At 36.6% G+C, this 24,834-nt stretch overlaps 7 protein-coding genes and 2 non-coding genes across 14 annotated transcripts; 3 read left to right on the top strand and 6 right to left on the bottom strand.

The window, feature by feature from the left end:
• Window positions 1-1,069: 1,069 nt before the first annotated feature.
• LOC104764214 (translationally controlled tumor protein 2-like) lies at window positions 1,070-2,367 on the top strand. Its single transcript, XM_010487705.2, has 5 exons — window positions 1,070-1,194; window positions 1,417-1,490; window positions 1,591-1,719; window positions 1,808-1,965; window positions 2,062-2,367. Exons 1-5 carry the CDS (start codon window positions 1,167-1,169, stop codon window positions 2,180-2,182), a joined length of 510 nt encoding a protein of 169 aa, XP_010486007.1. The 5' UTR covers window positions 1,070-1,166; the 3' UTR covers window positions 2,183-2,367.
• A 577-nt stretch (window positions 2,368-2,944) lies between these two features.
• On the bottom strand, window positions 2,945-5,897 carry LOC104764213 (26S proteasome regulatory subunit 6A homolog A). Its single transcript, XM_010487703.3, has 10 exons — window positions 5,605-5,897; window positions 5,067-5,183; window positions 4,765-4,872; window positions 4,473-4,664; window positions 4,193-4,384; window positions 3,914-4,032; window positions 3,732-3,819; window positions 3,517-3,636; window positions 3,291-3,431; window positions 2,945-3,190 (listed from the first exon to the last, which is right to left on the bottom strand). Exons 1-10 carry the CDS (start codon window positions 5,722-5,724, stop codon window positions 3,113-3,115), a joined length of 1,275 nt encoding a protein of 424 aa, XP_010486005.1. The 5' UTR covers window positions 5,725-5,897; the 3' UTR covers window positions 2,945-3,112.
• A 52-nt stretch (window positions 5,898-5,949) lies between these two features.
• On the top strand, window positions 5,950-6,021 carry TRNAE-UUC (transfer RNA glutamic acid (anticodon UUC)). Its single transcript has one exon. It is a non-coding gene; the product is annotated as a tRNA-Glu (tRNA).
• Window positions 6,022-6,121: 100 nt separating this feature from the next.
• LOC104764212 (F-actin-capping protein subunit alpha) lies at window positions 6,122-8,898 on the bottom strand. 2 transcript variants are annotated; one of them, XM_087501543.1, is made up of 10 exons: window positions 8,562-8,898; window positions 8,282-8,397; window positions 7,676-7,765; window positions 7,521-7,585; window positions 7,142-7,303; window positions 6,989-7,067; window positions 6,809-6,886; window positions 6,569-6,643; window positions 6,449-6,484; window positions 6,122-6,349 (listed from the first exon to the last, which is right to left on the bottom strand). In XM_087501543.1, exons 1-10 carry the CDS (start codon window positions 8,770-8,772, stop codon window positions 6,242-6,244), a joined length of 1,020 nt encoding a protein of 339 aa, XP_087357669.1. In that variant the 5' UTR covers window positions 8,773-8,898; the 3' UTR covers window positions 6,122-6,241. The 2 variants fall into 2 exon arrangements, with proteins under 2 accessions (XP_087357669.1, XP_087357670.1); XM_087501544.1 differs by having other exon boundaries at window positions 6,989-7,064; window positions 8,562-8,761.
• Window positions 8,899-9,019: 121 nt separating this feature from the next.
• LOC104764210 (uncharacterized) lies at window positions 9,020-11,671 on the bottom strand. 2 transcript variants are annotated; one of them, XM_087501541.1, is made up of 7 exons: window positions 11,159-11,671; window positions 10,954-11,072; window positions 10,824-10,889; window positions 10,543-10,740; window positions 10,332-10,450; window positions 10,126-10,231; window positions 9,020-9,674 (listed from the first exon to the last, which is right to left on the bottom strand). In XM_087501541.1, exons 1-7 carry the CDS (start codon window positions 11,382-11,384, stop codon window positions 9,552-9,554), a joined length of 957 nt encoding a protein of 318 aa, XP_087357667.1. In that variant the 5' UTR covers window positions 11,385-11,671; the 3' UTR covers window positions 9,020-9,551. The 2 variants fall into 2 exon arrangements, with proteins under 2 accessions (XP_087357667.1, XP_087357668.1); XM_087501542.1 differs by having other exon boundaries at window positions 10,984-11,072; window positions 11,159-11,624.
• Window positions 11,672-12,008: 337 nt separating this feature from the next.
• On the top strand, window positions 12,009-12,316 carry LOC147920061 (signal recognition particle RNA). The gene has a single exon (XR_015592015.1).
• A 631-nt stretch (window positions 12,317-12,947) lies between these two features.
• LOC104764208 (REF/SRPP-like protein At3g05500) lies at window positions 12,948-14,443 on the bottom strand. The gene is made up of 3 exons (XM_010487698.2): window positions 14,160-14,443; window positions 13,709-13,933; window positions 12,948-13,622 (listed from the first exon to the last, which is right to left on the bottom strand). The coding sequence occupies exons 1-3, from the start codon at window positions 14,199-14,201 to the stop codon at window positions 13,149-13,151; spliced, it is 741 nt and encodes a 246-aa protein (XP_010486000.1). The 5' UTR covers window positions 14,202-14,443; the 3' UTR covers window positions 12,948-13,148.
• Window positions 14,444-17,183: 2,740 nt separating this feature from the next.
• On the bottom strand, window positions 17,184-18,332 carry LOC104764207 (protein RALF-like 22). Its single transcript, XM_010487696.3, has one exon. The coding sequence runs from the start codon at window positions 17,796-17,798 to the stop codon at window positions 17,427-17,429; it is 372 nt and encodes a 123-aa protein (XP_010485998.1). The 5' UTR covers window positions 17,799-18,332; the 3' UTR covers window positions 17,184-17,426.
• A 2,060-nt stretch (window positions 18,333-20,392) lies between these two features.
• LOC104764206 (uncharacterized) lies at window positions 20,393-23,605 on the bottom strand. 4 transcript variants are annotated; one of them, XM_087501539.1, is made up of 9 exons: window positions 23,335-23,605; window positions 22,809-22,884; window positions 22,437-22,549; window positions 22,284-22,348; window positions 21,794-22,041; window positions 21,570-21,714; window positions 21,283-21,323; window positions 21,034-21,198; window positions 20,393-20,637 (listed from the first exon to the last, which is right to left on the bottom strand). In XM_087501539.1, the coding sequence occupies exons 1-8, from the start codon at window positions 23,437-23,439 to the stop codon at window positions 21,077-21,079; spliced, it is 915 nt and encodes a 304-aa protein (XP_087357665.1). In that variant the 5' UTR covers window positions 23,440-23,605; the 3' UTR covers window positions 20,393-20,637; window positions 21,034-21,076. The 4 variants fall into 4 exon arrangements, with proteins under 4 accessions (XP_087357665.1, XP_010485996.1, XP_087357666.1 ...); XM_010487694.3 differs by having other exon boundaries at window positions 22,765-22,884; window positions 23,335-23,541; XM_087501540.1 differs by having other exon boundaries at window positions 21,570-21,711; window positions 23,335-23,541.
• Window positions 23,606-24,834: the final 1,229 nt, after the last annotated feature.

Here is a 24,834-nt window from a genome sequence, read left to right as displayed (position 1 = left end):
ATATTGTATCTTATTTTATTACTACTATTCCCTCCGTTTCAAAATATATGATGTTTTAAGCAAAGCACGTAGATTAAGAAGTTTTTACTCTTAACAAGTTCAACCAATCAGAAACAATACTGCATAATATAAAATACTAAACTAATATAAAAGTTGCATTGAAATTTGAAAACATTTTATATTATGAAACAAAAATTCTCCAAAACATCACATATTTTGAAACTGAGAGAGTATTAGCTAATATTTTGTGGCCACATTATTTTGACATATTGATATATTTGACTGTTGAGAGTTTTGAAATATTATTTAATTAAAAAGACGCATTTTGGTGCCCTTTTAATTATTTTACAACTATTTCAGTGTAATAAATCATACACAATAGTCTTTTTTTTTTTTAAACGAGTAGCAGTACTATTTTGTGTCGTCATTTAATCATTCCCTCACAAGTACCTATACGAAAATTTTGCAAATATGAGAAAATAACTTTTGAAGGATAAATACTACTAGTAGTCAAAAGTAGTTTAAGCTAGCTAGTCCACAATGTGACGATGTTCCCGAGCGAATTATTGAGTCCACCATCACATGCCCCTAAAGTAAGTGTTTATTCCCTCCGACTTTTGCAGCTCTGGCTCCCTACTCCTCCTACTCCTAGTTATCAATTTCCCCTCTTTTACTTTTACTTTTTACAGTGATAAATGCTTTTAAAATTATTTATCCAAACAGTTACTATATTTAGGTGAATCGAACATAGTTTTCATAAAGTTGGTTCTTGTCGATAACCACGAGTTTGAAAAATAAAATAAAAAGTAATCAATGGGTTTGACATCTCAAAAGTCTCAAATAACCTGTTAAGATTTGGTTTTGTTTTTGTTTAATTATATTTTTTTTTTGTTAACAACGGATAAGATTTAATTAGCGTAAATAAAGCACGGCTCTGATTTAACAAAGGAGGTTTTCCTCTTTACTATAGGAAAATAAAAAAAGAAGAAAGGGAATAAGCCGAAAAGGAAAAGGAAAACAAGACGATGACTCTTCTATAAATAGACCAGTTCTCTTTTCTCTTCTTTTCACCAAATTATCTTTACTGCTCTCTAAGTTTACAAATCAGCGAAAGAAAGAAAAAAAAAACTTACAACACACAAACCTCTCTTTAGCTCTCTTCAAACATGTTGGTTTACCAAGATATTCTTACAGGTAAAATTATATACTGGTTCTGGTTCTGGTTCTGGTTCATGTAGTGTATTACGATATTGCTATTTACGATTTGCTATAGCGTTTCGTTTTCTAGGGGTTTTTTTAACTCGTGTCTTGTATTGATCATCCAACCTCGATTGTATTTATTAATCCCCATATTGATATTTGTATGTATTGCTTGTGTCAGAAGCTAAAGTTTGTCTCTCTTTTTTGATCAAACAGGCGATGAGCTTCTCTCTGATTCCTTTCCTTACAAGGAACTCGAAAACGGCATGTTATGGGAAGTTGAAGGAAAGGTACTATTTTTTTATCTAAAGCTTTGACTTTCTTTATTAACGATCACCATTGGTTGAAATTGAAATTGATGTATTGTTATGTGTTTTTGTTGTTCATCAGTGGGTTGTGAAAGGAGCTATGGATTTTGACATTGGTGCGAATCCATCGGCTGAAGAAGGCGGTGAAGACGAAGGAGTCGATGATCAAGCTGAGAAGGTTGTTGATATCATTGATACTTTTAGGCTTCAGGTTCCGAAGGACCTTTTTATATATTCTTCAATTCTTTTCATGCAATAATATCTTATGAGATTAACACTTGGGGTAATTATTCTGGCAGGAGCAACCATCGTTTGATAAGAAACAGTTTGTGATGTTCATGAAAAGATACATTAAGCAACTAAGCCCTAAGCTGGACTCGGAAAAGCTAGAGCTCTTCAAGAAACACATTGAGAGTGCCACCAAATTTTTGATGTCAAAGCTCAAAGACTTCCAATTGTAAGCTCCTCTGTCTTTTCCTTTTTTTTTTTCTTCAATTTCCTTTTTTTGTTTATTTTGTCTAATTGGTGATTACTTTTTTAACAAACGTGACAGCTTTGTGGGAGAGAGCATGGACGGAGAAGAAGGGAGCTTGGTGTTTGCTTACTACAGAGAAGGAGCCACTGATCCTACTTTCCTCTACTTAGCCTGCGGCTTGAAGGAGATCAAGTGCTGAATGTGTTTCTCTCTTTGTTTTCTTCTTCAAACTATACAAAAATTAGTTTGGAGGTTTTACTTTTTGCTGGTCGTCGATTTCTTGTGTGTCTTTTGGGATTAATCTTTTGAGATATTTTACCATTACAGTGGGAAATTTCAAACTTTTGCCTGATTAGTGGAATTGGTTAGAAATTGATTACAATATACATACTCCTGAATTTTTCTTTCAAAAAACATAGTAATTTCATAATAGACCATGAACCATTAGAAGATTCAAACTTTTTTTTTTTCAGAAGAAAGTTGATGAACACAATTAAATGTAATTTGATAATAGATATCCTGATTCGAAATTTTCAAAATATCCAAATCATAATAAGGGTACAAGTAAAACTAGTTGAAAGATAAACGGCAGTAAGAAATATAAATGATGGGAGAGAGATCAGGCATAGTAGTTCAAGATTGCTTTCTTCTTGGCCTGGACGTGGCTGATACATTCACCTGAATGTGTTTCCTCTCTTTGTTTTCTTCTTCAAACTATACAAAATTATTATTTTGAAGGTTTTACTTTTTGATAGTTGTCGATTTCTATTGTCTTTTGGGTTAACCATTGAGATTTTTTACCATATTATATTGGAGTGAAGGTTTTTTTAACTTTTGATTAGTGGAATTGGATAGATATTGATTACAAATACACATGCTCCTCAAAATTTTCTTTTAAAAACATACTAATACTAATTTCACAATAGAAAAGGTCTAATTATAATTTATAAACCGTTGGAGATTGGGAGATTCAATTTTTTTTCAAAAGTAGATGAACACATTTAAATATTTTTCGATAATTGATATCCTGATTCGAAAGTTTAAAAAAGATCCAAATCGGAATGAGGGTACAAGTAAAAACTAGTTGAAAGATAAACGGCATAGAGAAATATAAAGGATGAGAGAGAGATCAGGCATAGTAGTTCAAGCTTGCTTTCTTCTTGGCCTGGACTTGGATGATACCTTCATTGAAGTCCTCATGGTTCACCTGAACACACACAACAATTACAGGGAACAACCTTTAAAAACAAGACCAAAGTCCAAACGTAAAGCTTAAAATCCACAAGAGTTCTCTGTATAATCTTTACCTCTGTGGCATCACGGCGAAGAGCTAACATACCAGCCTCTACACACACTGCTTTCAGCTGAGCTCCATTGAAATCATCGGTTGATCTTGCAAGCTCCTCAAAGTTGACGTCTGGGTGCACATTCATCTTCCTCGAGTGAATCTGGATTCATTCAGTAGGGTTAGTTGACTTATGTGAGCCGTTTACTTATCAAGGGTGTCATATTTAAAAATTGGGAGAGACAAACCTGCAAGATCCTGGCTCTTGCTTCTTCTGTTGGGTGTGGGAACTCTATTTTTCTGTCTAGTCGACCAGAACGCATGAGGGCTGGGTCCAGAATATCTGCACGGTTAGTGGCTGCAATCACCTGAAAAATTGATAGGTATGATTGTTAATGTGGGAGAGGACTCAAAGAGGGTATGATTTGTGCGAATTGTGAGTAGAATGGATGAAGACTCTCACCTTAATTCGTTCATCGCTGCTGAATCCATCAAGTTGATTGAGCAACTCCAGCATAGTTCTTTGCACTTCTCTGTCTCCACTGACTTCACTGTACTCTCAGCCAAAGAATGTTAGAAACTGGTTTAGTAAACAGCACGGGAAGTGCAGGATAGATTAACTAGAATCAGCAAAAGATTTTGTACCTGTCGAAACGCTTTGTACCAATGGCATCGATTTCATCTATGAAGATAATGCACGGAGCTTTCTCTTTGGCAAGTTGAAAGGCATCACGGACAAGCTTTGCTCCGTCTCCAATGAACATCTGTATATATATGGATATATGTCATCAAGTTATTACAATCAAGCAACATTATAGTAATCATATATATTTATTGTTGTCATAAGACTCACACTACGATCTTATATCCAGACAGGGTAAAGAATTCTACGAGATGAGAATTAAATGTGACACTAATAAGTACCTGAACCAATTGAGGGCCTGCCAATTTAAGGAAGGTGGCATTGGTCTGTGCTGCGCAGGCACGAGCCATTAAAGTTTTACCAGTCCCTGGAGGACCATACAAGAGCACTCCCTTTGGTGGACGAACACCCAGCTTCTCAAAACGTTCCTTGTGTGTCATGGGAAGCACAATTGCCTCTACAAGCTCTTGAATCTGTTCCAGAAATTAACTCAAATTAGAATCAATATGCAACACGCTGAAGGAAATAAAATATGCCTGACAAAGACATGGATAAACTTGCCTGCTTCTCCAATCCTCCAATGTCATTGTAATCTTCGGTTGGCTTTTCATCTACCTCCATGGCTTTAACCCTAGAATCATACTCGGATGGCAAGGTATCCAGAATCAAGTAGCTATCTTTATTAACTCCAACCAAGTCACCAGGTTTCAAACTATCAGGGTCCACAAGTCCAACCACTGGTAGAAAGATGGTCTGCACTCCACATCAAGACACACAAGGATTAGTTCAAACCTGAAACGGGGAAAAGAACCAGAAAACGTAGAAATCTAGAGAATGGATATGGAAATCTCACCTGCCGTGTAGACGTTTTCAACACAACACATTTTCCTTTCCGTTGGGAGTCAAGATCAATATTTGCGCCGTCTTCCTCAGCATCATCTTCCGGATTCATCTCCAGAATCTAATAGCATGAGATGGAATCACAACAGTTAAAGACTTCAAAATCCAAGCAGGTAAGTGTATAAATAACAAAACATGAGCAAGCCATAACATAACTATCACTGTAAAACTCTTTAGGAGAGTAAGGTAGCTGCCAAACAAACCAAAACTTAAACAAACAAGACTCAAAATAAAATAAAAAACTTGTTTGAATACCTCCACAATGTTGCCAACCAAATAAGGGAGCTGCTTGTTGAGTTTAATCTTCTCCTGGTTCTCCTTTATCTTCTCCTTATAAGAATCGCATTCTAGATTTGTTCTTTGTGTATCTTCCTGTATCCCAATTAAAGAGAAAAAAAAAAAACAAGATAAGCAATCTTAACATTCACCACATTAAGCCATGACATCTCCTAAAACACAGAACACGAATAAGATCAAAGACCGAAACTGAATCAGAACCCCAATTTGCAATAAGAACGAATCAAATCAACCTCAGCTGTGTTAAAAATCCAAAAGGTTGAAGTAATACAAACCAACAAATCACAAGAACGGGAATCGAATTAAAGGTCTAGTACATCTCATGCTTCGATGAATTACCACTAAACTCAAACCCTAAACCCGCAAAAAGCGAGAAATCAAAACCAGATTGGAGCCTGACCTTACTCAAATCTGAAGCAAATCATTGAATTAAAACTACGTCCTATAGTTACGAAGCAAAAGGAAGATCGACAGAGAGAGATTAGGGGGAACGAACCTTGAGAATTCGAATCTCGTTGTCGAGGAGACGAGTAGCTCTGGCGATATCTTCGGTGGACATGGAGGCGAGCTGATCCTCTTCGAAGCTGGTCGTGTCTTCAACCATAGGAGTAGCCATTTCAATACCCAAATCGGAAGAACAGAGAGATCGCGAGGATGAAAGAGTTAGGGGTTTCAGAGGAGCGAGCGACTATGATAAAAAAAAAAAAAAAAAAAAAAAGGGAGAGAAGACAATAAAGAAAATATCCCCATATGGGTATGGGTCGGGTCGGGTTATCCAAAGTTAACACTATCTATCAAAATTGCGAACAAGATTTTCGGTTTTAACTCCTCTGTCATCAAATCCGATGTCGTCCAGCGGTTAGGATATCTGGCTTTCACCCAGGAGACCCGGGTTCGATTCCCGGCATCGGAGCTTTTTTTTTTCTCAAACCCTGTTGCAATATCGATAATGCTATATTCTTCCAACACTTGCATGCGGTTTGTACATTACTCCAAAAAAAAACAAGAGGATAAAGACAAGACACAACAGAAATAATATCATTGATACTTTTCCCTTCACTTACATAATGTAAATCACACAGAAACCTTACAACGAAAATAAAGAACTGGAGGTTGCGAGTTTATAAATAAAGTCACTTGCCAAGTCCAAGTTCTTTCTCGACCTCTCTTGTTAGGCTGAACTGTAAAGTGTTCTGCCATGGGAACAGAGTTCGTGTCACCGGAAGTTTCCTCCTCAAATCCTGCAAAGTTCCATAATCATCTCAGATAATTTGTCAATACATGTAGAGGCGCTCCCATCGTTGCAGCCACTAAAATTGTTTTATGGAAGAGACGATTACCTTGAAAGTGTTATCCGGTAATTTAGAATAAGCTACCTAATCATTGGGTCAGATACAACAAGATTAACAACACAGGAAATGGTAAAGAACGAGATAAATAATGAGTTGCTATTTGGTAACCTCTAGAGCTGCAAGGTACTCTGTTTCATGATGCCTAATAATATTGGCTATGGCAATCGCGCAGTCATCTGCAGACTGTAAATGGAAGAAGAAATCAACGATAAGATTATATTAGAGCCTACACATATTTGCTCTCTTGGTGTATATTTAATGCTATCCTGGCCTAGCTTCTGGTAAGACTATTGTACGCGACTTCGCAGATAAAATGCATTTGCTCATATTGGATGTGATGTGAGGTACCTGAAATATTGTTGAATCTTGGAAATCTTTTTTTGCATCTAATTCCACATTTCCCTCTTCAAAATAATGAGCTCCTACCTGAAGGAAAAGAGAAATACTTAGAATCAGCTCACTGAACATCCATTGGCTTTGAATAACGTCAAAGCCAGCATAAAGAGAAAACGAAGTCGCGAATGTTACCTGCAGTTTCCCTTTTATGTCAAGCACCTGGGACTCATCCTGGAAATCAATGTTCCATACAGATCTCCAACTTCCATTACTGCAAACACCCTGGATTTAGTCGCACAATATTAATATGGAGGATAAGTAGAAGAAGGTCATTTTTGTACTCACCAGAAGTTCTGGGGACTTAGTCTCATGGCAGTAATTATAACAACAAACTCAAAGTCGGACCCTGGACCCTCTGTATCTTTCCCCTTCACACAATTAACCGCAGAGATACCTTTCGGATAAGACTCACTAACATATCTCTGGATTTCAGCATCAAGAGCATTTCTGTAACAAGCAAACCAACCTTTTCAGCGGTAAGACAAAAAATAAGTGCAGATCACTCCAGGTTCATTGCCCTTTATTCCTAAACTTCTGAAAGTGCGTTTCTAATGTTTGCCTTTGTTGCCATTAGAATTGAGGCTATGACTATATGAGCATTCCGAAGTGAATGGTGATGCATGAACCTAATCCTAAATCCTACAGCTGGGTGTAAAAATCATACCTGTACTCCTCAATATACAAAGAAGGAAGCTCTTCATCATTTGCAGGCCGTACCTTTGTACAAATCTGGTCAAAGAAGGAGATGTAAGATTAAAATTGGATTCACAGATCATGACACACCATAATGTAGAGCAACTAAAATAGAAAAGAATGCACCTGTTTAACATGATCAACTATGGCAACCTGGGCAGTTCTTGGATCAATGTACTCATTTTCAGCAATTTCACTGTAAGATGAAACTATCACCTGAGACGCAACAAAACCGTATTAATAAATCTTGCAGCGAATAAACACTAAATGGTATTCCCAGAACGTTTTCAATAAACAAGCAAAGGAGATGCAGGACATATGTTGATTGCCAATTTGATCAACAGTAGTCAAACATAGAAGTGATACATGTTATCTTAGGATATATATAAGTCGCAAGTTCATGAAAACTCTCTAGCAAAGAAAAAAAGACACACGACCAAGCACTCAAACCTTAAACTTTCTCAACTCAAACAACAAGATTATTGAACTCCTACGAGATTTTCAAAGCACTTATTTCTATGACACGTATCTCTAGTTTCTTTGTAGCTAGGCAAAGCAATAGAAACTTAAAAGAGAGGCAAATATCACCAAACTCTAATTGAATTATCTCCTTGTTAGTAATCCAAAACGTATTTGTTCATCAGTCATATTTTCACAGAACTGAGATCACAAACGTTCGAGAATTCAATTAGCTAAGAATACTAAGAGACTCAATTTCGATAGTTAACTCACATCACCATCCCTACTGGGCATTTCAAGGCAAATCATATGAGATTTGTTGTACACTGGGAATGCCTCCATGGCTGCTTCGTTATAGACTTCCTCATCGCTCAATACCGCCTTTAAATCTGTTCGTAATCCCAAACAAAAAAAAAAAAAAAAAATCCCAGAAATTGAAACGAGAAATGTCAAATCACGCCACATTGATCCTCAAATTAAAAATAAAAGAGAGAGATGATACGATTCCGCCTTCAACCAAACAGAGCCACATCAGAACACAATAAATGAGTACCTTTGGCAACGTAATTGATTTCTCCAGCGGGAGCGTTGAGGAGAAACCACTTTGCGATTTCCTTCTTCTGGTCGTAACTAAGTTCCGTCTCCTCCGGTAACTCGTCTTCTTCACCCGCCATAGCTTTCTCTATCTTTTTCTCTAGGAGTAAGCCGGAGCGAGAAAAGAGAAATTTGTCGCCGTCGATTATCTGGAGGGTTACATTGGTCATTGCACTTTTTATCCATGAGACCGAGATTAAATCACGACCGTTCGTTTTGTAATCATGAACGCCAACGGTGTCGTTTGCTTGTAATTAGACTGTGCCACGTTGTCATTCTTACTAACAAACGGCGTCGTTTTACAGAAGTAATCCCATCCTCGCTTATTAATGTGCGTGCAGTAATTTTTTCGTGATCGAAAGGTTCGAAAAACTGGGATTTTATGAAAGCTAATTTACAACAGCGACGTAAGAAGAGTTTCTGTGAAATGAAAGCAAAATATATAAATTCTAAATTAGACAAGTAAAATACATGGACATTTGTTGTGTTGTGGCACAGAAGCCTCGTTACAAAACTAAAATTCCTAACGAGAGTTTAACTAGCAAGTGTGTGTGTCTTGTCGTAATCCATCACGGTTCAAATACTCTTTCCATGTCTTTAAAGGCCCGATTTTGGCAGATTCACCCCAACTCTTGTACTCGTTCATAAACAAACCTCTAGCAGCGAAACCCATCATCTCAGTTGAGTCCATGAACTTCTTAATCTTCAAGCTGATCGCTCCTTCAGATGAGACTCCTCTTTTCGGATATCTGACATTGCCATCATCGGTTTGGGCAGTCTGTTTATTACTGCTGGCTGATGATTCTTCTGAAAACTGTGCTCCCATCCCAAACGAGTCCCAATCGACTCTATGTAAGATCTCAGTAGCACGTTCCGAGGATGTTTTGGCGTCGTGTGACATCATAGATTGTTGTTCAAGAGATACTCTATCGACTTGTGTTTTTAAATCTTACAGTCTTTGTCCTATCCTGGAAGAGACTTCATCATACAAGTGTTTCCTCGAGACGTGTTTGGCTACTTCAGCGCCGAGAATATCATTAAAGTGAATAGGGTCTCCAATGATCACTGTCACCTGCAAAATGTTTGAGGTTAGTTTATAATTAAAGATTGTAAATACATTAAGCAATGTAACATAACCTAATGACAGATTCGTAGCACTACATACTGTCTGGCATTTTAACCCTATACCCTTTCATTGGACAATACATTTGCACTTACTCAAAATATGAAACCCCCAATTATTGACAAATCCATTCATCTTAAAGCACTAAATTATAATCACTCAAAATCAAGGCCAATAAAAGAAAGTTATGAGTGGTCTTAGATGGGTACATAAGGCTTGCAAATCAAACAACGTAATACACTCTAAACTGTATTTTAGATCGAGGTAACTACCCTGAAAGTTATGGTTTGTTATTGATTTTCTAATTCCGGACGAGCAGAGATAGTTATGCATCAAACTATTAAGAGATCGAACCCACAAACAAGGACAATATTTTTTTTGGAGAGTTAGAAATACTCACTGTCTTGCCAATCCGAGGAACACTGGCTCCAACTGGCATTATATCCTGCATACCAGTATGCACAAATGGAACAACCATGGGGAGAGTATCTGCATCCAAAATCAACCTAAAAGGAAGTATATTCAATGTTTAGCTCGTTGTTATAGAATAAAATGATAAGACACACACATTAAAATGGAAGCGAACTCAAAGCACACAAGACTCACCTTCCGATACCCCTCTTCGCTGAGCCCATAGTCTTTCCACCATCCCGGGAGCGACTACCTTCTGGAAAAATGTGAACCCACCCTCCATTGTTTAATTTCGAAATCGCAATGTCCATTCCCTGCAAATATATGACACTTGTTTCCATCAGCAAATTTGAAAATTTAGATAAAAAACAGCAAGTAAAAAAACACAAGAAAAAGCATATGTAACCTGCTGATAAATTCCTTCACCACGAGAAACTGGTAAAACATTGACAGATCGAAAGAAAGCTGAAGTCACAGGGTTTTTAAAACATCTATCCGTAGCACAAAGCGTCCACCTCAAATTACGAGTATCAAGTAGAAGTTTAGGTGGAAGTAGCGAAGCAATGACAAAAGGATCATCCACAGATGCAACATGATTGCTAACCTGAAGATGATTTGGGTAGTCAGAATACAATCAGGTTCATCTAAAAAAACCCAACAAACAACATTAAGTAGTTAAACTCATACCGTTACAAGAGGCTTGTTCTTTGGTCTGTTGAGTAAAGCATCATGCAACTTCTCTAAACCATACACCTAAACAAAAACACTAATCTAAGAATGAAACTTAAGGAATCACTAAATCATAAGATGTTCAAACCTGAACACGATTGAAACCATTCATGAATACATGACAAGCATTTCCAATGAGGGGAATAGCCACAGCTTGTAGCATCCTGAAAAGAGCTGACTCTTCTTCTGCCGTTAAATCTTTGGAAACTGCAATAACCAAAGAGTAGACAAAGTCACAAAACCAAATAGACAGAGAGATCCACTAAAGAGGGGGAGAGATGATTAAAAAAAACCTCGTCGGCGATAAAAAGCGGGAGGAGAAGGGAGAGATTCACGGCGAAAGTTCCGGAATCGAGTCACCCAGCGGTGGATAGTGGAAGAGAAGTGACCATCCGGGGAGAAAACCACCGCTCGACCACGGTGATCGTCTACGGCGATGCGAAATCGATCACGGAGCTTAAGATTCAATAACAGAGCACTTTTCCATAGATCTGCCTTGTCAAAGAATTGAATTCCCATTCTGAAATCGTGATCTTTTTATAAATAGGTTTACTTGAGAGCAAAACGGAAGATTCAATTAGATAACCGGACGACGAATGAAACTATCGAATTAAAAACTTTCCCGGCGGCGAGTGAGAGAGAGTGTCGGAGTTGCTGATGGGTGACAGACAGAGACAGGCAGATAGAGAGAGAGGTTTACGTGGGGGCGAAGGGTTTGAAGTGCTAACGTGAACGGCGGTGAGTTGTGCGCACTGTAGCAATTGGATCAAGTTTTAGAAACAGATATGGTGGATCAGCACCGACATGGGCCTAGGCTAACAATATCCGGTAAATAAATAAATAAAACAGTAAAATCTCATGTCTGACCGCTGTTATATAACGGTAAAAGTAAAATATTCTTATCTCTCTATGTCATCAATTTCCATTTTTTTAGTACTTTCCTCTTTCTTCTTCCAAAATCCAAACCACATTCTTGTTATCAGGCTTTTCAATAGTATATTTTAGGCCTCACAATAAGGCTTTGGCCCAAATAGAAAAAGATAATTCATAAGTGAAAATTATTTAAGAGTCTTTTTATCCCACATCGGTCACTCTAGCTCCTTTTGTGTTTGTTTATATATCAAACGAAACCATCTATTCAACGTCGAGTTAAGTAACGAGAGCTTGTAACCCGAGTGGGGACGATTAAGATGATGGAACACTGGTTCGGTTCACGAGTCGGGTCTGGTGTTGGCATGTTTCTAAGCTGCCCAGTCCAAGCTGTGAGTAGTCTGTGTGGGTCGAGCGAAGGCTTGGCTCACTTGGTCTCTAAAGGTGGAGGGTAATGCGTGAGGCTGGTTTCACAGAGCAGCGATCACTTCCCGCTTACAGCAGTGGACGGATTACGGTTCGGCGCTACCCAGATCCACTATGGCTCGCTGGCTCGATCTCTCAGCTGAACCACCATTTTTAAAAACATTCTCTCCTTTTTTAATTTTGCCGCTTTTAGATTTGCAAAAGACAATAATCTTTGTTTTAAGCTTCATTAAGGTTCACATATGATCTACTTATAAGCTGTGTCCCCTATCATGTTTTAGAAAAAGTCTCGGATGGGATCTAGCTCCAGCTCTGTTCACCCTAAATGCAGTGGTTCATTCATCGTGAGGCTGTTCTGAAACTTTTGGAAAGAGAGAAACAAAGAGTGATTCTGAAGATAATTTCTTTCTCCAAAACACAGTTTAGCGAGTTTAGAGAGACCGAGAACTGTGGAACGAGATGGTCTATACAGGATATACTAACAAGGTAACATTGATCCAAGATACTGCAACCCAATGCAACAGTCATCTGAATGTCTTCCTGATTGCAAAGCTCTCGTTTCTCTCTTCAACTCAGAGCACATCACCATTCAAACTTAAAGGACTTCATAACATTAGTGAGTTGAGGTCCTTTGCGTCTATTTGAGAGTTCGATCATCAAACGAAAAAGGAATTCGACTGGAGTCGTGTTACAAAGCACAACGGAAGAAAACTACATGTCAGCTTTGTCCACTGAACTCGTCTATCCAAAGTTGTTTTTTTTTTTGGTTTTGGTCGTCGGAAGTAATTAAACCTCAAACAAGAAAGCTTTTATACAATCAATAATCCCAACTTAGATTATACAACTTTTAGATTATTAAACGAAACAACGAAAGTTTAAGAACGAAGAAACAAAAGAAACAGAACCAGGGGACCAGTCGCTAACAAGGATCCAATCCACTGTAAAATCCCAACAAAACAAAAAAGAACACACTAGCAAACACCCAAATCAATCAAGTGGGTGGAACTCCAAAGGCTCGGCCACAGCTTTCTCCTCGGAGAAGATTTTAGAGATCCTCTCAGTTGGAACCAACGGCATGTACGATGTGACCCTGTACCCTTTCTCTGCAGCCTTCACAACAGTATCATTGTACTTCTCAGAGCAGAAAGCAGCAGTTGGTACAGCAACTTGAGCAAGCCTTGGGAACAGAGGAAGCTGGTTCAACCTCTTCCAAGCTGAAACGGCACATTGCTCTGCTTTCGGCTCATAGTTTGCATACAACTCCTTGGCAGCAGGCTCGTACTTGGTGTAGACAGATTTAGCCATACCAGAAGCGGTTTCAACAACACCAGCACGTCGAAGCTCAGTGGCCAAGGCACGAGCCACAATGGGTGCAATCTGAGCAGCTGAGATAGCTTGAGCAGACACCTGTTTGACAACTGGTGGGACACGGCGATCAAGTTCAGTCACAGACATGTCAACCTGCAAAATAACCAAGACGGTTCAATACAAAGACAAAGAGATAAACCACACAAGCTTTTACTGTATCTCTATGTTAAAGATTATACCTTCTGGTCCATGTATTTAAGGACCTCGACAGGAACGTCTTGGTACTTCTCGTAGACAGGACCAACAACAGTCTTTACAGCACCTTCAACAGATTCAACACCAGGTTTCAAAGGACCAGACTTGTCCTTGGCCTTAGCGTAAATAAGAGCAAAACCAAGCAGAGCTTCAACAGCAGCAGCTTGCACGAACTGCAAGTACTTCAACCTCTCTTTCTCTTCCTTTGTCTGAACAAAATTTTCAAGAAATTAAAAAACATGCAATTAGCCCACAAAACTAAATAAATTAAAAACATTTACTACGATCTGTACAATACCCAATTACATGTTAATCAAAAATTACAAATTGAATCCAAAATTCCAATCACAGAAACGAAAAAAATCAAAGATTTGAGATGTAAATCGAAGATAAAGTTGATTGATTTGAAAAAGGGTTTGAGATTAAAGAAATTACCATATCGAGTTTAGGTTGATTGAGATCTGTTTGAGCAGCCATGGATGCAAAGAGGTTATCGAGAAAAGGCGAATCGATTGGAGATTTGTTGAAGAAGTTTTTTTAAAAATTGAGTTTTTTGATATTGACGAACAAAACAAAGCAATGGTGATGAGAAATTGTCGTGCCCTAGATTTGTTTTATTTATAGTAAAGGAGATTCGCACGTGTAAGACTACGCGTGTAAGCCTGTGATCTAATTGGGTCGGTTAAGAGCGTGTTATTTTTCGTTAACCATTCATTTTCAGTGGGCCGTTGACGACTTGTGGGTTAAGTAAACGCATGTTGCTAAGAAAAAGGAAACAATAAAATAACTTCTTTTATAACAATTATAGAAAATTATCAAACGTTTAAGGTATTTTCTAACAATTATAGAAAATTATCAAACGTTTACCAAAAATAAAAAAGTACAAGAATATTCTAGAAGTATCTGGAAGAGAGATTCTAGTTCTTCTAACGATGAGAACTCTTTGACTATATATATTGAGAGTGAATTGAGGAATTTATTTTATATTTGGAATTTACACAACCTTGTAGGACCTCTTGGTTGGTCTTATTATAACCTAACTACATAAGTATACATTAAGATGCATCAAAACAGAAATGTACAACATGATTATTCATCAGAGGGAAATCATCGTCTTTCTCTTAAATGATTTGAGAAGCGTACGAACCTACCAAACCAAAAAAGAAACAACAAACGGACCTTTTGTAACAACTGATGTGTTCTTCTTGAAAGATTTGTACTTTAGAATTAGACAAGTACCTAAACCATAGTGAAAAAGAGATTTTTCATGTCTTATCGACCCTACAACAAAAAGGTTAAAAAGCCCACTACATTACGTTAAGACCAACGAAAACAAAAAAATACCAAGTCACGTGATCATTTATTATGACATCCCGTGATTTGGCCAACTACACTAAAAAATTTGCGTTGTTGAGTTTATTCTGACTTTCTGTGGTTCTCTCTGCAAAATAGCACTTACTTGTATCTCTCAATTAACCTGGCCCTAACGTCACGCGAGCTGCCTATATATAGTATAGAAATCAATTTGCTTGTTATAATCTCGACTTGTCTATCTCCACTCTCTAGAATAAATAACTAACCAGTCCAAGCCATATTCGTCATGTTTAGTTTACATGGAATTTGCTCTTCTCCGTGAAACTTTTGGTTTGTAAATGTAATGAAACTAGAAAGAAAGTAAAAGGGTTTTTTTTTGGTCGTCGCATGAGCTTATATGATAACTGATAAGAGTCCATCCAGGAGATGTTAATAATAATTCAAGAAGCCCATATTGCAAGATAAGGCCCAATAAAGGTCCAACCAAACTGTACGCGGAGAAAAAGACTTCAAGCAAGGCTATATGGAAAAAAGGTAAATTTCAACCCGGACTATTTCAAAAGTGTAAATTCCTACCCAAACAACAAAACCGTGTGTTTTTCAACCTAAACTCTCACTTAATTCAAATTTACTATCTAGACTTCTAATTGTTACTCATATTCCTACATTGACTCAAACAGCGTTAGTCAACCGTTAAATGTTTTGATTAATTTGACACGTAAGCGATGATCACAACTCCTTTGATTCACACCTTGTTTCTTCTACACTTATCCCTCACAGTTATCTTCAATCCTTGTTCACCATTTTCGCCAAGCACACAATGAGATAAAGAGAAAGAGAGACACAAGTAGACTGAAATCAAACTTACTGAAGAACCCTAATTAAAGATCTTTCCCCCAATTCAAAACACGTCGTTTTAATCTTTCATTCCAAACGACGTTGTTTTAAGGTTTCGAACCCAACGACCTTGACACATCATCATTTACGTGTCGAATTGATCAAAACATTTAACAGTTGACTAACGCTGTTTGAGTCAATGTAGGAATATGAGTAACAATTAGAAGTCTAGATAGTAAATTTGAATTAAGTGAGAGTTTAGGTTGAAAAACACACGGTTCTGTTGTTTGGGTAGGAATTTACACTTTTGAAATAGTACGGGTTGAAATTTACCCTTTTCCCCAAAGCTATATTCCCCAACAACACTATCGATGAAATTACTTAAACTTCTTATGAATGAATATGCTATAGATTTCAATTTCAGCACTTGATACTTGTTGTAGGGGAAATGTGACGAATTCATTCAAGTATAATAATAGTTAAAAGTTAAAACCGCAAATGGTGTTCTTGAAAAATAAATCATCAGCGACTATGAATGATTCTTGAGTTCTTCCGTTTATATTGTGCAATTCTAATTGCTAAGGTATACTGTTAGTCCGCATCTATCCTATTTTTGAATGGAAATAAGATAGTCCTCACATTTTTTGTTGGCGTTTGTTTATATTTGTTTTATAAGAGTCATCCTAATTCATTCACACATGCTAAAAGACAACCATATGCAAAGTACAATTCCTTAAAATAAACTTTTACATGAAGTCATGCTACTTTCATTTTTACAGAATACTCCCAACTTATCCTTATTGTCTGTCACATTTTCATTATGGTCCATCATTCGTTATTAATGTGGTTAACTAATTCGTCTATTAATGTCTATATAAATATTCAAACGACACATAATAATAATAGTATGAAAATATTAAAAACAATTAGACAAACCGAAACGAAGTTTCGAGGAAAAGATAAATTAATACTACTAAGAAAGAAGAATGAGCGTGGTTAGGCTGTGATATGGTCCCATCATTAACCTTATAAGCCAACATGCCACCACAACAGCTAATAAAAGTTGAAAATTCAATTCTGCTTTTATAATTGATCTTCTTGTCTACAATTAACAACATTTTACTACTACTTAATTAAGTGCTAATTACCAACAACACGGTCCACATAGTATTACTCTATATACAAATTGTCAAACCTCAGATTCAAAAAAAATAAATTAACGGTAATCAACACACACACACAAAACTAGGCACAGATCTCAAAATCACCCACTTCTCGGACTAATAACTTATTTTTAATCTACGCAACTTTGAATTATTTATTTATTTATATGTATATTTATGGAACAAACCAAAATAAAAATAAAAAGTAAAAAAACAATAAGCAATTTTGTTTTTCTTTGTTTTCCAAAAAACAAAAGACTACTAGTATGATAGTTTCCAAATGTGTAAATCAATCAAACCCATATATCCCGGAAAAAAAATAAACACAAAAGAAGGGGCAAAATAGGAATTTCGTAAGTGTGAAAAACTCAAACTCATCTTTCCTTTTTCAACGCCTGCACCTAGTGATGGTGCTGCATCCACGGCGGTAAGGATTCGCCTGAGCTCCACGCTGGCAGTTGTAGTACGAAGCACCGCGTCGAGAACAAGGCACACTGTTCTTCCTCATCGCACCGTAGCTAACGTACTTCTTCTGCGCTAAAATACGCCTGCTGATATCCGAATCGAACTCCATCTCTTCTTCCTCTGCTATGCACTCTGCGATCGATCCTTTGCATCCTCCGGAGAATAGCGACGACGACGACGAACCGACGGCGGTTCGTACGAAATCTAGCGAATCTACGAAGTCGCCGCTAGATTCGACGGCTGAGATTACGATCGCGAGGATCGCTATGACGGCGTAGATCGCGCGAGTGTTCATCTTTCTTTTTCAAAGAAACCAAAAACCTTCTCCGTGAATCAGAGTCTTCTTCTCTTTTGTTGAAATTTGTGTTTTCTCCTTTCTCTCTCTTGAGTCTGTACACAGCTGAAGACAACAAGGTTAAGCGTTGGTGTGTAGCTTCTTATAACCTGACATATTTGTTTAAACGGGCTTGTTTATGTATAAGATTAACGAAACTGCCATTATTCTTTGATTAAAGAAATGGAAATTTAGAAAAGGTACCGCGTTTATTTTTGTTTTGTTTATTTGATTGATTATGAAATTGACTTATTTTTACTTATTAAATTACAATGTCTAAGCTTTGAAATATTCGTTTTGGAAAGAAAAAAATAATAATAATAATATTCGTTTTGGGTTTACTCGTTTGAAGTTTTGGATATGCTTTTTTTTCGTGCATCCACGACTTTTGTTTTGTAGACGGCTTCAAATCATAAAATTTAAAATTACAATTAGGTTATTATGTTGCAAATTTATATATCCGTATTGCAACATTTAAGAGCTTAGTAATTATCTTTAAAATGGACAAAATCTTCGTTATAATTTATTGTAGTGGGGGAGTTTGGAGAATAATGATTTCCTTAACATGTAAACGAGTTTAGGCTACATAATGGTGTTTACGTAATTAAAGGGTGAAATCAAGGGCATTGATAGGCAACAGCTGGTTGACCGGTTTGTCTGATTCCTTCTCTCTCTCTCTCTCTATATCGGCCGAATGGTCTGAACTTTGGTTAGACGGACGGCATCTATCTACCTCCCAAATCCATCCAACATTCCGTTAACGTCAACGCACGTTTTCTCCTCTTTCCGTTACTAATTCTTTTCCCCCCGTCGCCCTTAAGTAAAAAAATATCATCATGTCATTATACATTTTAGTATAAACATGATACTTTATTAGTAATTAATAAACTATTCAATGACAGATTGTGTTTTTTATTAAGTTAACCTCTATCACAATATTGTGCGAAGATATGGTAAAGATGCAAATTTGGTCTTGTAGGTGAAAAGACATGTAAACCACTCTCCAAAACATTGTTACTACTAATTTATACACTCCATTCATGGGTAGCACTAAGCACTATTTCTCCGTTGACAAATTATTTTAAATAGAAACTAGAAACATGTCTAAATAAAATCAGATTACTTTGAGTCTTTGACTATGACTATCTACATATATATGTACGATATAAATCATGCGTGTTTCATAAGGGCTTTGTGTGTAAGAGTTCATAGATTATTTAACTTAAGAGACCGTTAGATGATCACATGATGAATGTTTATATTTTAATTTATGAACCTGAGAAGAATGAGTGAGAGGGTCTTTTTTTACCCATACTCCAAAGTTTTTAAATGACAGAGCAACGGCTAGTTTGTCTTTTTATTACTCTTTTAAAAAAATCTTTCGGTTTATTCTTTCTCCGGGGGATAACGTCAGCGGCGTGAGAGAAAGAGAGAGGCGGCGCGTAACGTGAGAAGAAACCGTTAAGAACAAAAGTGGGACCCTAGCCACAGATCACCAAGGTGACGGCGTTTGCGCGTTACCAAGTTTATCCCCAAAAAAACCCAGCTGGCTCCTTTAACCGATTCTAATTGTTTTTCTATAAAATATTGTAACATCCTTATTATATATGTGAAGTATGATAATCAACATTAGCTTTATTCGATTGTATTTTTCAAACATTTGATAGATTACTAACAATCATATGATATTTAGTGTTTATAAAAAAACAGTAATGATTACAACAAAAGACGACGACAAATGTTTATATTTTGTTTTCAAGAAACACAGCACGAGATTGAAACTTAATCACGCGGAATAATTGGTGCAACCGAAAATAGTTTATGAATAAGAATATACACAAACACGAAAGTGTAATGCAAAGCAAAATCTCATTACTTTTCGTATGAGGCTATCACGAATAAGATACCAATGATGAGGAAATCAAAAAGAGAAGAAAAACAAAGATTCCAAGTTATGGAGAACCTCTTTCTACATACATTTTTTATCAACTAGACCAACCTTTCTTTTTTAAAAGAGAGAGAGGTCTCTTTAAATTAAAAAACGAAGACTACATTATAGCCAATTCTCAAAGTTTGATATTTCTATAAGATTATTACAAAAAAAAAGAAGAAAGGAACAGAATTTTATAATTGTCCCTTTCGTTGGACCTGTTCGCCATCTTTTACTTATTTAATCTTATAAAGAGAGATAGAGTAGTTGGTGGTACCTTTGAAGAACATTTTAAAACTATGACTCATTTTATTCCGTCTCATTTGCTTTTTTATAGTGAATTCAATTCATGAAAAAACCTTCTCTCATAATTGTGTTTTGCTTTAAACAAACGGACAAAATAAAGGGTTGGGTTTTGCGTTTGTGTTTAAAACAATCATGGTCTAAGTAAAAAAAAGAGATGATAATGTATTTGAAATTTGACATATATGTATGGACACTTTTTTAAGTTGTGTTGGATGAAAAAGCAAAAAAGGATGGGTGGAATAAGAATTTATGTGTAGATGCAGAGATTCATGGTGTGTTGGCATTCTATTTTTATGTCAAGTTAGATAGAGAAAGCAAATGCTTAACAAACAAACATGACTGAACAACAACACTACACGCCATTCAGAAGTTTTGCCAAGAAAGGATCAAGTTTAATTGTAGTGGATGAAGCACCTAACAGGCTAACACTACACATATATGCATATAGTGTCACCTTTTTCTTCTATTCTATACTTCTATTAGAGATATTTATCAGAGATAGAGAGATACATCTTACCGTAAATGTTTTGTTCTGTTTCCATGATTTTCTTCGGATCCCTTTTCCTGGAAAAAGATGTACAATGAGGTTAAAGAGATATCAGATCTAATGCTTGAACAGCAGTAGTTACGAACTTAAGAGTGACCCTTGTTTCTTGTTCTTGACGCATTAAATCGTGGTTTAGTAAAAGTCTGCTTCCAGTGAGAACAAAAGCTAATCAAAAAAGGATAAGGAGAGAAAACAAAATCTTAATCACAGTTGAATAGCATTTGGTGGTGCCAGTAGTAGTGATATCGTAAACTAGAAACATTTCTTTCTTACAAGCTAACCAAGAAAAGGTTGTATAGATCTTTGTATCACTACCACACAATAAGACACAAAGCTGTTTTGATAAATTACTCTTGTAATAAATTAGAATTAAAAAATCTTGAACGATTGAGAGAGAAGGGTAGATAACTTACAGTTGAATGAGTTGAAGAAAACTTCAACGGAAAGGATATTGAGTTAATAATCTTCATTGTGAGGTGGCGTCGCCTCAACACCTTCTTCATCGTCTTCATCCTCATTTACATCTATCCAATTACTAGGATGGCGCTGGGAGAAAGTTTGGTTCTTCTGTACCCGTCCTGAGGAACAAGTGACAGAGACGTGACTCCCTTTAAAATAAGTAACAAGACATGAGATAGACAAGGCTATAGAAATTCAGGTACCTTGGGATCCTTCAGTGTGACCTATCTGTGTGGGACGTTGGCTTAGATAGAGTCAAAGATAACAAAGCATATATGGAAAGAAGTATAGTCACTGGAGCTATGTGATTTCGGTTTATGTAGCATGCTGAATTGATTAGCAGTTAAACAGGCTAGGAAATGCATCTTAGAAGCAAATTGGCAACTACACAATTAGAAATTTCTAATCGAGTGTGGACTATGATTTAATGCTTAACGGCTAAACAAGCCAAGAAGCGTATGATGATAGTGATTATGAGAGTGAAGGATACGAGTTAGGAGCTGCAGGAGCAGTATTCCCAGCTGGCCCGTCTTTTGATATTCCCATATCCCTAATTCTTTGGATATCCAAGTCTGGTTGTCCCTGAGCTTGTGGCCTATCCTCAGAACCGTTCACGCTCTTAGTGGCAATTCCTGCTACCCAGCATTGATGTTTATAAGGTTTTAGTTATCAGAAAATGATAATGAATATCACAACCATTAGATTAGTTACTACCTGAAAGCTCAGACCAAACTCGTGTGTGATCAGATGGGTGCCCAGAGGCATTCTGCCTAGACCGTTCAGGAGGCTGCGATCCTACTTGCTCGGCAGCATGACCACCTGTGGAATTTGCTGCTTCAGGAGGTTCTTGCGGAATCCCTTCCTGAAGTTGAGACATAAGCATTGTCGCAAGAACGAGTGTTGCATCAAAACTTGAGCTTGACCCATCACCCAACCCGAATTTTGGATCCATCAATATTGGCCTAGCAACAACGTACATGTTATGATATTCAGTAACAGATAAGATAGCCATGTAAAAGAAGATGGTGTTCAAATGGGTCATTTAGCAAGCAGACTTGATAAGCATGTACAATAAGCAAAAATAAATAGTTTATAAGTATTGGCCAGAATGAACTTGCAATTGAATTTACGAGATACCAAGGGTACACAGGAAGATGCATTTATTAAGCAAAAATTCACAGGATGTCAAAAGAATGGTTCTTACTCGCCAGCTTTTTCGAAGAAAAGATGAATGTCGGCTTCACATCCCTCACAGAATGAAAGAAATGCCTGAAATTTATTGAAGATATTTGATTCAACACAACAGAGGTGAAATGGGTAGAAATCAAATCAGGCTTCAGGTGAAGGAATGTTATACCTTTAGTTCCTTCAGGGAAAATGTGATGTCAACAGGATCACCTGCATGAGTATACTGTATAAATTCTTCGGATGGATCTATCCATAGCTGAGTGTGTAACAAAGGGTCGCCATCTGCAGTTGGAAAAAGCATTGTTAGCAGCCTTACACAGGAAACCTGATTAATCTAACGTTAGCATTATTTTCTAGTCCTGAAACTTTGAGCGAAGCCTATTTTGTTTCTCAGGCTGCTTGTTCTGTTCTTAGGACTCCTCTCGCGAGCATTGCACACCTGATTAATCAGTGAACTCAATAGGCTTCGCTCAAAGTTTCAGGACAACAGTAAATACCTTCAATAGCACACTGAAATGAGCTTGAGGACCAGAAACAGTACATATATCGAAGAAACTTGACTGAAATGTAATACACTGGTACGCAGAACGTGAAGCATTCAAAGTGTGCAATGCCAGCTACAAAGTTTTGACGAACCAAAACAAAACATTAGATCTCTAACAAAAGGCTAATAAAGCAATTCACAAATCTGAAGATGTACTAGCATCAATCAAGTTTGTCTCGTAGCATAATTACAAATCTGGTTTCTATCTCTTTACTCCCTTAATCAATCATATCCCAATTACTCAGAAGCATGTATGAATTATTCAGGTAGCCTACAACAAAGCGTTCCCAAGCTTCTTAAAGCAATTACCCAGAACAAACTCTTGGGGTTCTTAGACACAGGACACATATAATCCCAAACGCGAACAAAAAAAACCCTAATCGTAACTCCAAATTGACGTAATCCGACTTATAATCAATCAAATTGCAAGTTTCTCGCCAATTACTTTTAAAAAAAATCAAAATTAGGGTTACGCAGGAATCGATGAGAGACAAGTCAACAAAACGAATAGGAGAGAGAGAACCTGTGTCGGCGAAGCTTGGACAACGAGCTCTTTGCCGACGCGTGCGAGGCATGTTATAGATCTAGCGAAGGTCTTCAGTGCATTACCACTGATACTGAACTCCATCTCTCTCTCTCTCGCACACTCTCTAACTCGAAGAAAAATAAACGAATTCAAATTTAAGGAACCCTAAAAAAGAAAAATTGTGACGATTGGCGGGATTGCCATGAAATCCTGAAATCAGAGTTAAGCGCGAAAAGTAAAAAAAAAAAAAAAAAAAAAAAAAAAAAAAAAAAAAAAAAAAAAAAAAAAGAGAGAGAATGAAGTTTTATTTAAATGGGCCTATAATGGGCTTTTTAATGGCAAGGTGAATTGGGCCAAAGTCTTGTATGGTGACGTCATTGACTAGTTCGGTGGGTATCCTTTAATTGGCATTGATTAGGTCTACGGGACAGAATTTATAAGTTGTGAAATATGTTTGTCGCGTGACAGAGACAAATCTCGCAATTGTACTGTTTTCATTTTTACCCACACCGCAAAATCAATTATTTCAATTCATTTTTTCGGTAAAAAAAGGAAAATAAAAAATGAATATTTGTCTTTTTATTTTATTTTTCTCTCTCGCAAATGGAATCTACAATTTTTCAATCAACCTCAAGAGCTATACTACCCATGTGATATAATCTGACAATTTTATGGGCATAGTATATTTGTAATTTAATTTTTGTTTGTTTCTCCAAACTATTTATTTACTTTATTCTCAAGACAAAAGTAGGTACAAACAACTCTCTGTAAATACGGATTCTCTTTTTTTTTTTTAAATGCTAAATGTAGACAGAACATCAACTGATAAATCACTCTTTTGAATATAACTCTGAGAAACGCAGACAAAAGTTGTAACTTTCTGCAATCAGCTTTTTATATATGACGAAAGTTAGATACTTTAGCAAAATATCATCCCTCTATTATGTTTTTTCCTACTCTTTTTCATTGGTCTTCTCGATACGTTGACTTATATAATCCTTGGCTCCTAAACTCCTTTCTTAATTTATTTGATTGACAAGTAACGACCACATTCGAAAATATTCTAATCACCTCCATGTAGCATTACGTGATCTCCGGTACAGTGTATTGTACATATACTAATTAGTTAAGAAAGTATTAGAGTTAAAAAAGTATGTATAATAATATTCCAATACAAGAACTCATAATATAAAATACGTTGAATATTGTTTAAGACAAGTCCATACAACTTTGGCCCCACTTAAGTCAAAGTTGCTGACACAAAGTTGTTAAATGAACCGAATAGTTAAAGTGAAAACAACAATATATTACAAATGTTATTGATATAAATTCCAACAAGTCGATATCTCAATGGTGGTAAATCTTTAGATCTACTACTTTGATATATAACCCATATTTTCTATTATTGGGGTGATAGATTGGATTGTAAACACAGTTCTCAACCTCTGCATTGACACCATTTTAAAACAATAAAAGTAAAAAAAATGTTTCCATCAT

Source organism: Camelina sativa, chromosome 19, assembly GCF_030686135.1.
Source record: "Camelina sativa cultivar CO46 ecotype springtype chromosome 19, ASM3068613v1".
Lineage (NCBI taxonomy): Eukaryota > Viridiplantae > Streptophyta > Magnoliopsida > Brassicales > Brassicaceae > Camelina > Camelina sativa.
The sequence above is the reverse complement of the archived record's forward strand: the minus strand, read 5'-3'. Positions and strand labels throughout refer to the sequence as shown.